The sequence below is a fragment of the Nerophis lumbriciformis genome, linkage group LG17 (assembly GCF_033978685.3).
Source record: "Nerophis lumbriciformis linkage group LG17, RoL_Nlum_v2.1, whole genome shotgun sequence".
Taxonomy (NCBI): Eukaryota; Metazoa; Chordata; class Actinopteri; order Syngnathiformes; family Syngnathidae; genus Nerophis; species Nerophis lumbriciformis.
Window position 1 is genome coordinate 4,609,722 of NC_084564.2, and position 15,917 is coordinate 4,625,638.

The following is a 15,917-nucleotide window of genomic DNA, read 5'->3' on the forward strand; positions in this document are numbered from 1 at the left end:
TAGGGTGAGAAGCTCTGCCATCCGGGAGGAGCTCAAAGTAAAGCCGCTGCTCCTCCACATCGAGAGGAGCCAGATGAGGTGGTTCGGGCATCTGGTCAGGATGCCACCCGAACGCCTCCCTAGGGAGGTGTTTAGGGCACGTCCGACCGGTAGGAGGCCGCGGGGAAGACCCAGGACGACTATGTCTCCCGGCTGGCCTGGGAACGCCTCGGGGTCCCACAGGAAGAGCTGGACGAAGTGGCTGGGGAGAGGGAAGTCTGGGCTTCCCTGCTTAGGCTGCTGCCCCCGCCACCCGACCTCGGATAAGCGGAAGAAGATGGATGGATGGATGGATCTCCCCATTGTTGCTATTTTTTATTTGACACAACTAATCAATAATCACTAAACCCCCTCCCCCAAAAAGTTAAATGCATATGATTTCCGCATTCTTGTAACCGCGCACGAAATCACAGAACAGGCCAATAAAACACAATCCGCTGTTAAACGCTGAGTATCACAGAAATTGACATAAATGTGACTGAAATGCTGTCATTAGCTATGTGCACCACATGGACTCATTCAGATTAAAAGCCTAACCAGAATAAAAATGCTTCATTTAAACATGCCATTCTGAATATTCTGACCCAATCACACACGTTTGGAACAAAATTTTGTTCAGATCGAGAAGAGTGGTTTATGCCAATAGTCATTCAGATGTATTAAAACACTTCTTCCGAAGTTCGGGTTGAAATTATCCTTACTGCGCATGTCTTTGACGGCATGGATGGGGGACTACATTTAATAGTCTCGTAATGAAGCGATTTTCTTGCTGCTGTCTCCCCCCATTCAACATGTACAGAAGTAGCATTATATACCGTTGACTTTGTTTCCCTAAAACCGAGACTAGCAAAAACAAAAAGTATGGTCTGGAGTGTCTTGTGTCGATATAACAATAGAAGGGGGGATCCAGTTGTCCCAACGAGCGGTTTTATTCACGACCATACGGATACTCCAAGTGCTAACTGCTAGCATGGAGAGAACAGAACAGATCCATTTAAAAAAAGAGAGGTAAAAAAAATGTGTGAACAGAAGGAAAAATAAATAACGTGACAACTTCGGACACGCAGAAATGCACAAAAGCCACCTATGTTTACAGCGGAAGTCACTGCTTCTTCTTTAGCACATGCAGTGAGCAAACTCGTCCAAAAGATGGCGCCACAGCACAAACAATAATAACGTACCTTTGATTTTTTTGGCGTAAGCTGCGCATGTCAAAGTAAAGTATTCCGATCTGAGGTGTGATGCATGAAAATGTATGTCATAATCGGATCATTTTTTAAGGGTCCATGTACACAGTAACACTCTAATCCGAATTATGATCAGATTAAATTTGTTTTGCTTATGTACACACGTACGTGGTTATAGTGAGGAGAGATAGTGGGAAAATCCAATGTCCCCACAATGTACGGTATCGCTCATTCATCCCCGAAACACTTAACCGCGCCGTCCTGAACTAAACAATGTGGAGACGGCCACTTGAAACAATGACTTTTCTTTTTCATACTAAGCCCCAAAGCCTCCACACTGTCAAGCTCAGAACAACTGCGCTATGCGCAACATCCGGTCTGTCTGCACTAACAAAATGAAGGTTTTAAAAACAAGTACCTTACACAGGCATAATGTACTTTAGGCACTTATTGATACATTTACACAATTATCATGCTCTGACATTAAGTAGTGGTCAAAATTGTCCAAATATGTATTTGCGCCAATAAATGTGATGATTTTTGCATTTAATTAAACATTTCATTAGACTTTATGTCCATCCATCCATCCATCCATTTTCTACCGCTTATTCCCTTTGGGGTCGCGGGGGGCGCTGGAGCCTATCTCAGCTACAATCGGGCGGAAGGCGGGGTACACCCTGGACAAGTCGCCACCTCATCGCAGGGCCTTTATGTATGACACAAAAAGCACACACACTATGGCGGTAAAATAAATGTCCATCCATCCATCCATCTTCTTCCGCTTATCCGAGGTCGGGTCTCGGGGGCAGCAGCCTAAGCAGGGAAGCCCAGACTTCCCTCTCCCCAGCCACTTCGTCCAGCTCCTCCCGGGGGATCCAGAGGCGTTCCCAGGCCAGCCGGGAGACATAGTCTTCCCAACGTGTCCTGGGTCTTCCTCGTGGCCTCCTACCGGTCGGACGTGCCCTAAACACCTCCCTAGGGAGGCGTTCGGGTGGCATCCTGACCAGATGCCCGAACCACCTCATCTGGCTCCTCTCCATGTGGAGGAGCAGCGGCTTTACTTTGAGCTCCCCCCGGATGGCAGAGCTTCTCACCCTATCTCTAAGGGAGAGACCCGCCACCCGGCGGAGGAAACTCATTTCGGCCGCTTGTACCCGGGATCTTGTCCTTTCGGTCATGACCCAAAGCTCATGACCATAGGTGAGGATGGGAACGTAGATCGACCGGTAAATTGAGAGCTTTGCCTTCCGGCTCAGCTCCTTCTTCACCACAACGGATCGATACAGCGTCCGCATTACTGAAGACGCCGCACCGATCCGCCTGTCGATCTCACGATCCACTCTTCCCTCACTCGTGAACAAGACTCTGAGGTACTTGAACTCCTCCACTTGGGGCAAGATCTCCTCCCCAACCCGGAGATGGCACTCCACCCTTTTCCGGGCGAGAACCATGGACTCGGACTTGGAGGTGCTGATTCTCATCCCAGTCGCTTCACACTCGGCTGCGAACCGATCCAGTGAGAGCTGAAGATTCTGGCCAGGTGAAGCCATCAGGACTGCAAAAAGCAGAGACCTAATCCTGCAGCCACCAAACCAGATCCCCTCAACGCCTTGACTGCGCCTAGAAATTCTGTCCATAAAAGTTATGAGCAGAATCGGTGACAAAGGGCAGCCTTGGCGGAGTCCAACCCTCACCGGAAACGTGTCCGACTCACTGCCGGCAATGCGGACCGAGCTCTGACACTGATCATACAGGGAGCGGACCGCCACAATCAGACAGTCCGATACCCCATACTCTCTGAGCACTCCCCACAGGACTTCCCGAGGGACACGGTCCAATGCCTTCTCCAAGTCCACAAAGCACATGTAGACTGGTTGGGCAAACTCCCATGCACCCTCAAGGACCCTGCCGAGAGTATAGAGCTGGTCCACAGTTCCACGACCGGGACGAAAACCACACTGTTCCTCCTGAATCCGAGGTTCGACTATCCGGCGTAGCCTCCTCTCCAGTACACCTGAATAGACCTTACCGGGAAGGCTGAGGAGTGTGATCCCACGATAGTTAGAACACACCCTCCGGTTCCCCTTCTTAAAGAGAGGAACCACCACCCCGGTCTGCCAATCCAAAAGGTACTGCCCCCGATGTCCACGCGATGCTGCAGTCTTGTCAACCAATAAAATAAATGTAAAAGGTAAAAACCGAATTTAAATATATTAAAACTGAAAAACTGATTTTTTTTTTTTAAATAGCTATTGTTATGATGTGTATTGTTATATTTGTTGTACTTGTTGTGGTTTATTCGTTACTATTTCATATCCAGTTCTTTTAAATTACATTTAATGTTGTTTTGGTGGTACTACATATACCGTATTTTCCGCACTATAAGCCGCACCTAAAAACCACAAATTTTCACAAAAGCTGACAGTGCGGCTTATAACCCGGTGCGCCTTATATATGGATTAATATAAATATTTATTTTCATAAAGTTTCGGTCTCGCAACTACGGTAAACAGCCGCCATCTTTTTTCCCCGTAGAAGAGGAAGCGCTTCTTCTTCTATGGTAAGCAACTGCCAAGGTAAGCACCCGCCCCCGTAGAAGAGGAAGCGCTTCTTCTTCTACGGTAAGCAACCACCCGCCCCCGTAGAAGAAGAAGCGCGCGGGTATTACGTTTCATTTCCTTTGTGTGTTTACATCTGTAAAGACCACAAAATGGCTCCTACTAAGCGACACGCGTATAACGCAGAATTTAAACTTAAGGCAATAAGTCATGCCGAAGAACACGGAAATAGAGCAGCAGCAAGAGAATATAACATAAATGAATCGCGCCCACATCACAGATGGTGTCAAAAAACAAGTGAAGCACACAAATACAACACTCGCCATCATTCCGGGTGGATTAACCAAAGAACTCCAACCGCTGGATATTGGTGTCAACAGGGCATTTAAAGCACGACTGCGAACGGCGTGGGAACAATGGATGACCGAAGGCGAACACACCTTCACTAAGACAGGGAGACAGCGCCGGACGACATACGCCAACATCTGCCAGTGGATCGTAAATGCCTGGGCGGATATTTCGGTCACAACTGTGGTCCGAGCTTTCCGGAAGGCAGGATTCACAGAACTGCTGGACAACAACAGCGACACTGACTCCGATGACTTCCACGAGACGGAGCCGGCCATTTTGGATCCCGTATTCGCCCAACTTTTTAATTCGGACACCGAAGGAGAAGAATTTGAGGGATTTATGAATGAAGAATAACTTCAGAAAGTGAGCGTTATGTTTATTTTGTGTGTTGTGACATTAACGTTCGAGCAACATTAAGTTATTGATGCACTATTTTGAATTTTACTATGTTTGTGATTGCACATTTGCACATTACCTTACATTTTGGGAGTGAACAGAGTTGTTAGAACGCTGGTTTTTAATATATTATTAAAGTTTAACTGACCTATCTGACTGTTTTTTTGACATTCCCTGTAGTGCAGTTAGATGCGGCTTATAACACGGGGCGGCTTATAGGTGGACAAAGTTTTGAAATATGCCGTTCATTGAAGGCGCGGCTTATAACCCAGGGCGGCTTATGGTGCGGAAAATACGGTACTCATGTTTTCAAATTAATGAATAATCGTGTTATCAATATCCATTAAAGTAATCGTCCAGCCCTACTTTGTTGTGTATGTGGAAACACTCTCCAATTTGTTTTGTTTTTTCCTGCCATCTTAAAGCAAAATCAAGCCTGTCTAATGCCCGTCCCTAGTTGAGACGCAGAGATGGAGCTGCCGGGCTGGCCATACAATCACAAGTGTGCTGAGAACGTTGGGACGTAAACCGTGCATAGATGAAACATGGAGGGAAGTGATGGTCCATTCTCGTTCAAACACAAATGGCGTGAGTTCAGAAGGAAGAAGAATATGTCAATTACCGTTAACTGAAGAGGACATGCACGACAGAGAGGGACACCAACGACACAAAGAGAGTTCAGAGGTCAGACAACACGCAGGCTTAACAGACAGTTTTAACTCACTTTACTGCTGTCCTCAAAAACAAAGCTCATGTTCAGTCTTGGAAACACACCCCTGCTGTGTTTGTCACCTTCATTACTTATTTAGTTCCTCACCCTTCTCCAGGATGTCCTCCGCTCCGTCCTCCAGTTGCTCTTCCTCGTCCTCGTACTCATCATCCACGTCTGGAAAAAGAGGGCGGAGTTTAGAGACAAAACAACAACAACAAGACAAAACAGAAGAAGAAGGAGGTGGATGGCCTTTTTTCTTACCAGCTTCGTCCAGGATGAACCCTCCATGTCGAGGCTTCTTCCTGGGACGGTCGTCATCTTCCTCCTCCTCCTCTTCATCGTACTCGTCCTCATCCAGGTCCTCGCCCTCCTCCTCGGCTGCCTTGTCACTGCCCACTGGACTGGCCGTCTCCTCCTAAAGACCGGGACACACTCTAAATCATGGGTGTCAAATTCTGGCCCGCGGGCCTTGAGGCGATATCAAACTAACACTAGAGCTGGCCCGCCGATTATATTCAGCGGCGGTGCCGCGGTAACACCTCATTCACCGCTAACTCTCATACTTGCCAATCCTCCCGGGAGACTCTCAAATTTCAGTGCCCCTCCCAAACATCGTCACGTCCGCTTTTCACCCAGTCCAGCGAGTGCTGGCCCAGTCATATAAAATGTGCGGCTTTAACACGCATACACACATACGCTAATGCAATCCATACTTGGCCAACAGTGATACAGGTTACACTGACGGTGCCCGTATAAACAACTTTAACACTGTTAGAAATATGCGCCACACTGTGAATCCACACCAAACAAGAATGACAAACACATTTCGGGAGAACATCCGCACCGTAACACAACATAAACGCAACAAAACAAATACCCAGAATCTCATGCAGCACTAACTAAGGCTGCAGCTAACGATTATTTTTCTATCGATTAATCTATAGATTATTTTTTTGATTAATCGGTTAATCTATAGATTATTTCTTTCGATTAATCTATAGATTATTTTTCCTTTTACCGATTATTTTTTTATTTAAAAAGAAGATGAAAAAATAAATGTAGGCCAGTTTTTTCAAAAGGCATGGCTTTTATTTACAAAAAAAAAAAAGTATGGCCACTCAGTCAACATTGACAACAACATGACAAAATATTCTGTAACAATGTAAACATTTAAAACTTTTAACATTTAACAAAATTAAAAGTAGCGTATTTGCTTTTTAATGTGCAAATGTAAAATAAACATACAGTGCAAAACTTAATATTCTGCAATAGTATAAGCATTTCAAAAGTAAAAGTATTGCTTATTTTGCTTTAAAATGTGCAAAAATAAAGATAAACATTATTTCCTTGAATTGGCGCCGGGTATATAGTATTCGCATGCCTCGAATTACTGCCGGGTCAAACTCGTTTCGCAAAATAATTAGCGCATGCTTGGCCTTACCGCCGGCTCAGGATTAACGCCGGATCAAACTCGTTTCGCAAAATATTAATTTTATTAGCGCATGTCTGGAATTTTCGCCCGACATTAATGAACTAGCATCCAAGAAAAGATGGCAGGTATCTGGCTTGGGCACATCAGATTAGATCAGTGTGTTGCAAACTGAGCAGTTTAAAGTCCTGAATGGTTGGTTTATTCATTATTTTATTTTCAAATTTATTAGCCTGTGGAAAAAGTTAATGTTGATTTTTTTTTACCTCAGAAGGCTGCAAATAGAAAAGAGGCATTACATTTTTATTTAAATTGTATTTGATATGCCATTGATATTTTTTAATTATTATTATTATTATTTGAAACTCGATTTTGCATGTCACTATAAAGTTATATAAGCCTTGCTTGTTCAATATTCAATGCAAAACTTGTTTGGGTCCCTATTAAAAGGTCAATTTGTTCAACCTTGGCCCGCGGCTTTGTTCAGTTTAAAATTTTGGCCCACTCTGTATTTGAGTTTGACACCCCTGCTCTAAATGGTTGTACTTGTATAGCGCTTTTCTACCTTTTTAAGGAACTCAAAGCGCTTTGACACTATTACCACATTCATCCATTCACACACTGATGGCGGGAGCTGCCATGCAAGGCGCTAACCAGGACCCATCAGGAGGAAGGGTGAAGTGTCTTGCTCAAGGACACAACGGACGTGACTAGGATGGTAGAAGGTGGGGATTGAACCAGTAACCCTCAGATTGCTGGCACGGTCACTCTCCAACTTCGCCACGCCGTCCCCTACTCTGATGATGACTGCAGCTCCTATTAGCTAGATTATTCACTAGAGCTGGGCTATAAAACGATATCAATATACAGTATATCGCGATAGAGTCCTCAATATCATTAAAAAAAGTGTTCAAATATAATAATTTGTATACATTTTTTGTCGGAAGAAACTGGAAAAAAAATTGGTTGCATGAAGAAAGGCACTTGCTCTCGGTGATCAATGATCAGTTGGAGTGACACGCTAACAGCCAATAGGGTAACAGTATCGACTATCAAATATGCTTGTGCCATCTTGGTGTCTCGCGGTTGATTCTTGAGTGAAACTAAAAATGAGCGCTGCAGGCAGCGAAGAAATTGTGGATAAAAGAGGAAAAGTCATCTAACAGTATGTCATTTTTTTCCTTTAAAACAGACCGTATTCAGACCGGCCGATAAATGCGTTAAAATGTAATATCGGAAATGATCGGTATCGTTTTTTTTATTATCGGTATCGCTTTTTTTATTATTTATTTTATATTAACTCAACATTAAAAACACAAGATACACTTACAATTAGTGCACCAACCCAAAAAACCTCCCTCCCCCATTTACACTCATTCACACAAATGGGTTGTTTCTTTCTGTTATTAATATTGTGGTTCCTACATTATATATCAATATATATCAATACAGTCTGCAAGGGATACAGTCCGTAAGCACACATGATTGTGCGTGCTGCTGCTCCACTAATAGTACTAACCTTTAACACTTCATTTTACTCATTTTCATTCATTACTAGTTTCTATGTAACTGTTTTAATGTCTTTTTTATTCAAGAAAATGTTTTTAATTTATTTATCTTATTTAGGCCCTGCGATGAGGTGGCGACTTGTCCAGGGTGTAACCCACCTTCCGCCCGATTGTAGCTGTGATAGGCTCCAGCGCCCCCCGCGACCCCAAAAGGGAATAAGCGGTAGAAAAATGGATGGATTTTTTTTTTTTAAAGTACCGGTACCTTATCTTCACCATACCTGGTTGTCCAAATTAGGCATAATAATGTGTTAATTCCACGACTGCATATATCGGTTGATATCGGTAATTAAAAAGAGTTGGACAATATCGGATATCGGCAAAAAGCCATTATCGGACATCCCCAGTTGTCAATATTCAGTGTTTTATCATTCATAGTTAATATTGTAAATCCCACATTCTTTCATGTACATTCTGGGTGTCTTGTACAGTAAAAAAAAATTAACATTCCATTCCGTTTTTAAGGCGGTCTGTTGTAAAGTTTTTAGCATTCAATCATGTATTATGGTGAGGTTTTGTATTAGTGTTCCTAAAAATAGATATACCGGCTAGGGATGTCCCGATCCGATATTTGGTTCGGATCGGCCGCCGATATTTGCCAAAAAATGCGTATCGGCAAGGCATGGGAAAATGCCGATCCAGATCCAGTTTAAAAAAAAAACTCCGGTCCGTGTTTTCCAACGCACAGAATTAAATAATACATTCCACTTTTCTGCTGCTCCCTAATTTCCGTTCCGCATTTTCCAGCACACCTTCAACACATCCACAAGTCTGTGGATTCTCACGCAGTTGCTTTTAGCTGCTGGCATTACACGACAGGCTCTTTCCACTCCTTCTTCTGTCTCCTTCTCACAGACAGCAAGCGCAACTTCTTACACACGTCATACGTCACATACGTATACGTCCTCTCCCAGCAGAGAGCGAGGTAGCAGCATGGCTAACGTTAGCTGTGATGCTAAGGTGCGCGCCTGCTCAAGCATCCTCTGTGCACGGCAAATCTATGCCACGCACAAAATCAAATAAAAAAAATAAGCGCATAACAATTTTCGACACACGGACACGACAGAGAAAACAGTTTTCGTCATCATTGTTCAAATATTGTAACGTCTGTCGAGACGCTTATCTCCGTTCGGTGCCACACGTCCACACCATCAAAATGCCGAGGCAAAAATTTCCACATCAACACCGTATGAAAAAATTAATGATTTTTTTAGTTTTGATTTCCTTCTCTGCATGAAAGTTTAAAAGTAGCATATATTAATGCAGTATGAAGAAGAATGTTTTAATGTAGACATGCAAGCCTTGAAAGAACATTTTGAAAATCAAGACTACATTTCCTGCAAATGGGTGCATTTCTACCCTATATTTAACTTTAGATTTATTCTCATATCAAACTCTTTTGGCTGTCTTTTTGACACTTACATCAGGCGCCCCCCTCCACACCCCGGATTATAAATAATTCAATGTGATTATCTTGTGTGATGACTGTATTATGATGATAGTATATATCTGATAGTACCGTATTTTCCGCACTATAAGGCGCACCTAAAAACCACAAATTTTCTCAAAAGCTGACAGTGCGCCTTATAACCCGGTGCGCTTTATATATGGATAAATATTACGATTCATTTTCATAAAGTTTCGGTCTCGCAACTACGGTAAACAGCCGCCATCTTTTTTCCCCGTAGAAGACGAAGTGCTTCTTCTTCTACGCAAGCAACCGCCAAGGTAAGCACCCGCCCCCATAGAACAGGAAGCGCTTCTTCTTCTACTGTAAGCGCGCGAATATTACGTTTCATTTCCTTTGTGTGTTTACATCTGTAAAGACCACAAAATGGCTCCTACTAAGCGTCAGGGATCCGGTTCATGAAAAGATGCAATCTCTCCATCCGCACACGGATTACTATTTCACAGCAACTGCCTAAAGACTTTCAAGAAAAGCTGGCTACTTTCCGTGCATATTGTAAAAACAAGATAGCTGAAAAAAAGATCCGGCCAGAGAACATTATCAACATGGACGGACGAGGTTCCACTGACTTTTGATATTCCTGTGAACCGCACTGTGGATACAACGGGAGCACGTACGGTGAATATTCGCACCACAGGGAATGAGAAGTCATCCTTCACTGTGGTTCTAGCTTGCCATGCTAATGGCCAGAAACTTCCACCCATGGTGATATTCAAAAGGAAGACCTTGCCAAAAGAGACCTTTCCAGCCGGCGTCATCATAAAAGCTAAGTCGAAGGGATGGATGGATGAAGAAAAGATGAGCGAGTGGTTAAGGGAAGTTTACGCGAAGAGGCCGGGTGGCTTTTTTCACGCAGCTCCGTCCATGTTGATATACGACTCCGTGCGCGCCCACATCACGCTGGTTTTTAATATATTATTAAAGTTTGACTGACCTATCTGACTGTTTTTTTGACATTCCTTTAGCGCAGTTAGATGCGGCTTATAACACGGGGCGGCTTATAGGTGGACAAAGTTTTGAAATATGCCGATCATTGAAGGCGCGGCTTATAACCCAGGGCGGCTTATGGTGCGGAAAATACGGTATATATCTGTATCATGAATCAATTTAAGTGGACCCCGACTTAAACAAGTTGAAAAACTTATTCGGGTATTACCATTTAGTGGTCAATTGTACGGAATATGTACTTCACTGTGCAACCTACTAATAAAAGTCTCAATCAATCAATCAAAACACATAGAATCATCATACTGCTGTGATTATATGCATCAAGTGTTCATTCAAGGCCGAGGCAAAATATCGAGATATATATCGTGTATCGCAATAGCGACACTGTATCGATCCGTTGTAGTGAAGAAGGAGCTGAGCCGGAAGGCAAAGCTCTCGATTTACCGGTCGATCTAGGTTCCCATCCTCACCTATGGTCATGAGCTTTGGGTCATGACCAAAAGGACAAGATCACGGGTACAAGCGGCCGAAATGAGTTTCCTCCGCCGAGTGGCGGGGCTCTCCCTTAGCGATAGGGTGAGAAGCTCTGTCATCCGGGGGGAGCTCAAAGTAAAGCCGCTGCTCCTCCACATGGAGAGGAGCCAGATGAGGTGGTTCGGGCATCTGGTCAGGATGCCACCCGAACGCCTCCCTAGGAAGGTGTTTCGGGCACGTCCGACCGGTAGGAGGCCACGGGGAAGACCCAGGACACGCTGGGAAGACTATCTCTCCCGGCTGGCCTGGGAACGCCTCGGGATCCCCCGGGAGGAGCTGGACGAAGTGGCTGGGGAGAGGGAAGTCTGGGCTTCCCTGCTTAAGCTGCTGCCCCCGCGACCCGACCTCGGATAAGCGGAAGAAGATGGATGGATGGATATCGCAATATGGCCTTAAAATATCGCAACATTAAAAAAAGGCCATATTGCCCAGCCCTAGTTTCAATGATGCCATTTCTGTTTGTCATGTATAATTTTGTCTATTTTGTGTTTATCCTTGAATAAACAGGTCAGTTTCTTGTTACCAACCATTGTGTATTATTCAAACTCCCCTAATTCAGCTGGCTAGTTGTTATCAAGAGTACTAAAACCCTTTTCAACATGATTCTGACAACTACCGTATTTTCCGCACTATAAGGCGCACCTAAAAACCACACATTTTCTCAAAAGCTGACAGTGCGCCTTATAACCCGGTGCGCTTTATTACGATTCATTTTCATAAAGTTTCGATCTCGCAACTTCGGTAAACAGCCGCCATCTTTTTTCCCGGTAGAACAGGAAGCGAAGCGCTTCTTCTTCTACGCAAGCAACCGCCAAGGAAAGCACCCGCCCCCATAGAACAGGAAGCGCTTCTTCTTCTACTGTAAGCAACCACCCGCCCCCGGAAGAAGAAGAAAAAACGCGCGGATATCACCGTACGTTTCATTTCCTGTTTACATCTGTAAAGACCACAAAATGGCTCCTACTAAGCGACAAGGATCCGGTTCATAAAAAGACGCAATCTCTCCATCCGCACACGGATTACTACTGTATTTCACAGCAACTGATATTCCTGTGAACCGCACTGTGGAACGGGAGCACGTACGGTGAATATTCGCACCACAGGGAATGAGAAGTCATCCTTCACTGTGGTTCTAGCTTGCCATGCTAATGGCCAGAAACTTCCACCCATGGTGATATTCAAAAGGAAGACCTTGCCAAAAGAGACCTTTCCAGCCGGCGTCATCATAAAAGCTAACTCGAAGGGATGGATGGATGAAGAAAAGATGAGCGAGTGGTTAAGGGAAGTTTACGCGAAGAGGCCGGGTGGCTTTTTTCACACAGCTCCGAAGGCGAACACACCTTCACTAAGACGGGCAGACAGCGCCGGACGACATACGCCAACATTTGCCAGTGGATCGTAAATGCCTGGGCAGATATTTCGGTCACAACTGTGGTCCGAGCTTTCCGGAAGGCAGGATTCACAGAACAACAGCGACACTGACTCCGATGACTTCGACGAGACGGAACCGGCCATTTTGGATACCACGCTTGCGCAACTTTTCAATTCGGACACCGAAGACGAAGAATTCGAAGGATTTACGAATGAAGAATAACTTCAGAAGGTGAGCGCTATGTTTATTTTGTGTGTTGTGACATTAACGTTCGAGCAACATTATGTTGCTATTGCTCTACACCATTTTGAATTTTACTATGTTTGTGATTGCACATTTGCGTACATTTTGGGACAGAGTTGTTAGAACGCTGGTTTTCAATATATTATTAAAGTTTGACTGAACTATCTGACTGTTTTTTTGACATTCCCTTTAGCGCAGCGTAGGCGCGGCTTATAATCCGGGGCGGCTTATTGGTGGACAAAGTTATGAAATATGTAATTCATTGAAGGTGCGGCTAATAATCCGGTGCGCCTTATAGTGCGGAAAATACGGTAAGTAGGCTAAATAACTTTAAACTTTAATACATGCTCGGATGGGCCAGTATCGGTCAGTCAGTCTCGATATCGGTCAGTATCGGTATCGGATCGGAAGTGCAAAAACAATATCGGCATCGGATCGGAAGTGCAAAACCTGGATGGGGACATCCCTATATTATCGGCCCCCAGACACATTTTGTTCTCTAAATTTGGCCCCCCCGAGTCAAAATAATTGCCCGGGCCTGCACTAACACAATGCGGTAGGTTGCCAGTTGGGCTTGTTTATCTCGTCACGTCTGGCAACACCGAATATTTATATTTGCACGAACCGTTTGCAAATATAAAGAAAGTGGGCTAAAAATTGCGATTGTGGAGCAAAACTGAAAGCAAATTATATCAACAACATTATTATCTAGACCACGAAGAAATATATTACATGTAGATATTAAGCATAATGAGTCCCCTTTAACTTGTAGTTGCAAGGCGGTTAGCGTGAGACTTGACTACCTCTTCCACCTCCTCCGCCTCTCCGTCGCTGCTGCGCTCACTCTGGTTGTCAGAGAGGTCGCTGTCTTCGCTGTCGGACATCTTCTCCACCCCGAATGACTGCACAAACAAGGAATAAACACAGCAGCCATGACGACAACGTGGATTTTTTGAACGCAGCCTGCGAGGCTAATGCTAAGCTAACAACCCTCGCGAGGCCGAGCCAGGGCCACCATGTTGTGGACGGCGCTATTGTTACTTTCCCGTTCGCTTAAAAAAACGTGCTCTTCGCGAAGGAAGCTTTACTTACCGGTTTTAATTATTAGGTTGTATTCGAAGTGTAAAATAGGTGAGAAATGTCGCTTTTTTTGTAATCACTCAGACGACTCTCGCGGATCCAGTAGACTCGCAAGATTTCCGGGGAACTGGCTAGTCTCGCGAGACTTTGGGTGGCTGATCGCTGGGTAGAGAGGAGGTCTCACTCCGGTCCAAACTCAACTGTTTAAAAAAAGAAAAAGGAAATCCACCAAAAAAGACGGAAGTCGGGTCAGTGTATATATGTATGTATGTATATGAAAAAAATAAAATCTCTGACACGGATCCTGCATGCATTAAATAGAGATGTCCGATAAATGCTTTAAAATGTAATATCGGAAATGATCGGTATCGTTTTTTTAAATTATCGGTATCGTTTTTTTATTTTATTTTATTTTTTTATTAAATCAACATTAAAAACACAAGATACATTTATATATATATATAATATATATATATATATATATATATCATACTTGCCAACCCTCCCGAATTTTCCGGGAGACTCCCGAAATTCAGCGCCTCTCCCCAAAACCTCCCGGGACAAATATTCTCCCGAAAATCTCCCGAATTTCAGCCGGAGCTGGAAGCCACGCCCCCTCCAGCTCCATGCGGACCTGAGTGAGGACAGCCTTTTTTCATGACGGGAGGACAACAGGGTGACAAGAACTAAATCATTCAGACTAGAGATAAATTGTATTATTATGTTTATTTTACCTAAAAATAAATATATTTATTAATTAAAAAAAAAAAAAAAACTAAATAAATGTTTACTATATTTTGCTAAAAACATCAAAATTAATTGTATTTTTATTTGTATTTTTTTTGTGACTCCTTATTACATCCAGCCATAGAATTATACATTAAAATAAACATATTTGAAATAATTGATTTTAAATTATCATAATAATTCATTTAAAATGACCATAATTAATTATTAAAATAATTGCTTGTTTATCAACAACTTTAGCATTTTATTCATTACATTTTGAAACTCTCAGAAGCCAAGTTATGTTATATTCCTTAATATTTATTTATGCAAGTTTGAAGTATCAATTATCTAAACACAGTTTTGTTTGCATATTTTCAGGATGTAGATATCTATATATATATATATATATATATATATATATATATATATATATATATATATATATATATATGTGTATATATACATATGTATATATATATGTATATATATATATATATATATATGTATATATATATATACATATATATATATATATATATATATATATATATATATATATATATATATATATATATATATATATATATATATATATATGTATGTATGAAATACTTGACTTGGTGAATTCTAGCTGTCAATATACTCCTCCCCTCTTAACCACGCCCCCAACAACGGCCCGCCCCACCCCCGACCACGCCCCCACCCCCCACCTCCCGAAATCGGAGGTCTCAAGGTTGGCAAGTATGATATATATATATTAGGGCTGCAACAACTAATCGATTAAATCGATTAAAATCGATTACAAAAATAGTTGGCGATTAATTTAGTCATCGATTTGTTGGATCTATGCGATGCGCATGCGCAGAGGCTACTTTTTTTAATTTTTTATAAACCTTTATTTATAAACTGCAACATTTACAAACAGCTGAGAAACAATAATCAAAATAAGTATGGTGCCAGTATGCTGTTTTTAAAAAAAAATAAAATACTGGAAAGGATAGAAATGTAGTTTGTCTCTTTTATCCGATTATTAATCGATTAATCGAAGTAATAATCGACAGATTAATCGTTATCAAATTAGTTGTTAGTTGCAGCGCTAATATATATATATATATATATATATATATATATATATATATATATATATATATATATATGTATATATATATATATATATATATATATATATATATATATATATATATATATATATATATGTATGTGTGGGGAAAAAAATCACAAGACTATTTCATCTCTACAGGCCTGTTTCATGAGGGGGGTACCCTCAATCGTCAAAAAAAAA

At 42.5% G+C, this 15,917-nt stretch overlaps 1 protein-coding gene across 1 annotated transcript in view; it reads right to left on the reverse strand.

The window, feature by feature from the left end:
- The window catches only part of supt5h (SPT5 homolog, DSIF elongation factor subunit), a 57,165-nt gene extending 43,099 nt beyond the window's left edge, over positions 1 to 14,066 (reverse strand). The window contains exons 1-5 of the mRNA XM_061972245.1: positions 13,898 to 14,066; positions 13,609 to 13,707; positions 5,505 to 5,658; positions 5,349 to 5,417; positions 5,154 to 5,159 (exon numbers count right to left, since the gene is read on the reverse strand). Of these exons, the coding sequence (XP_061828229.1) occupies positions 5,154 to 5,159; positions 5,349 to 5,417; positions 5,505 to 5,658; positions 13,609 to 13,689 (310 nt within the window). The 5' untranslated portion in view covers positions 13,690 to 13,707; positions 13,898 to 14,066. The remainder of the gene's footprint in view (positions 1 to 5,153; positions 5,160 to 5,348; positions 5,418 to 5,504; positions 5,659 to 13,608; positions 13,708 to 13,897) is intronic.
- Positions 14,067 to 15,917: the final 1,851 nt, after the last annotated feature.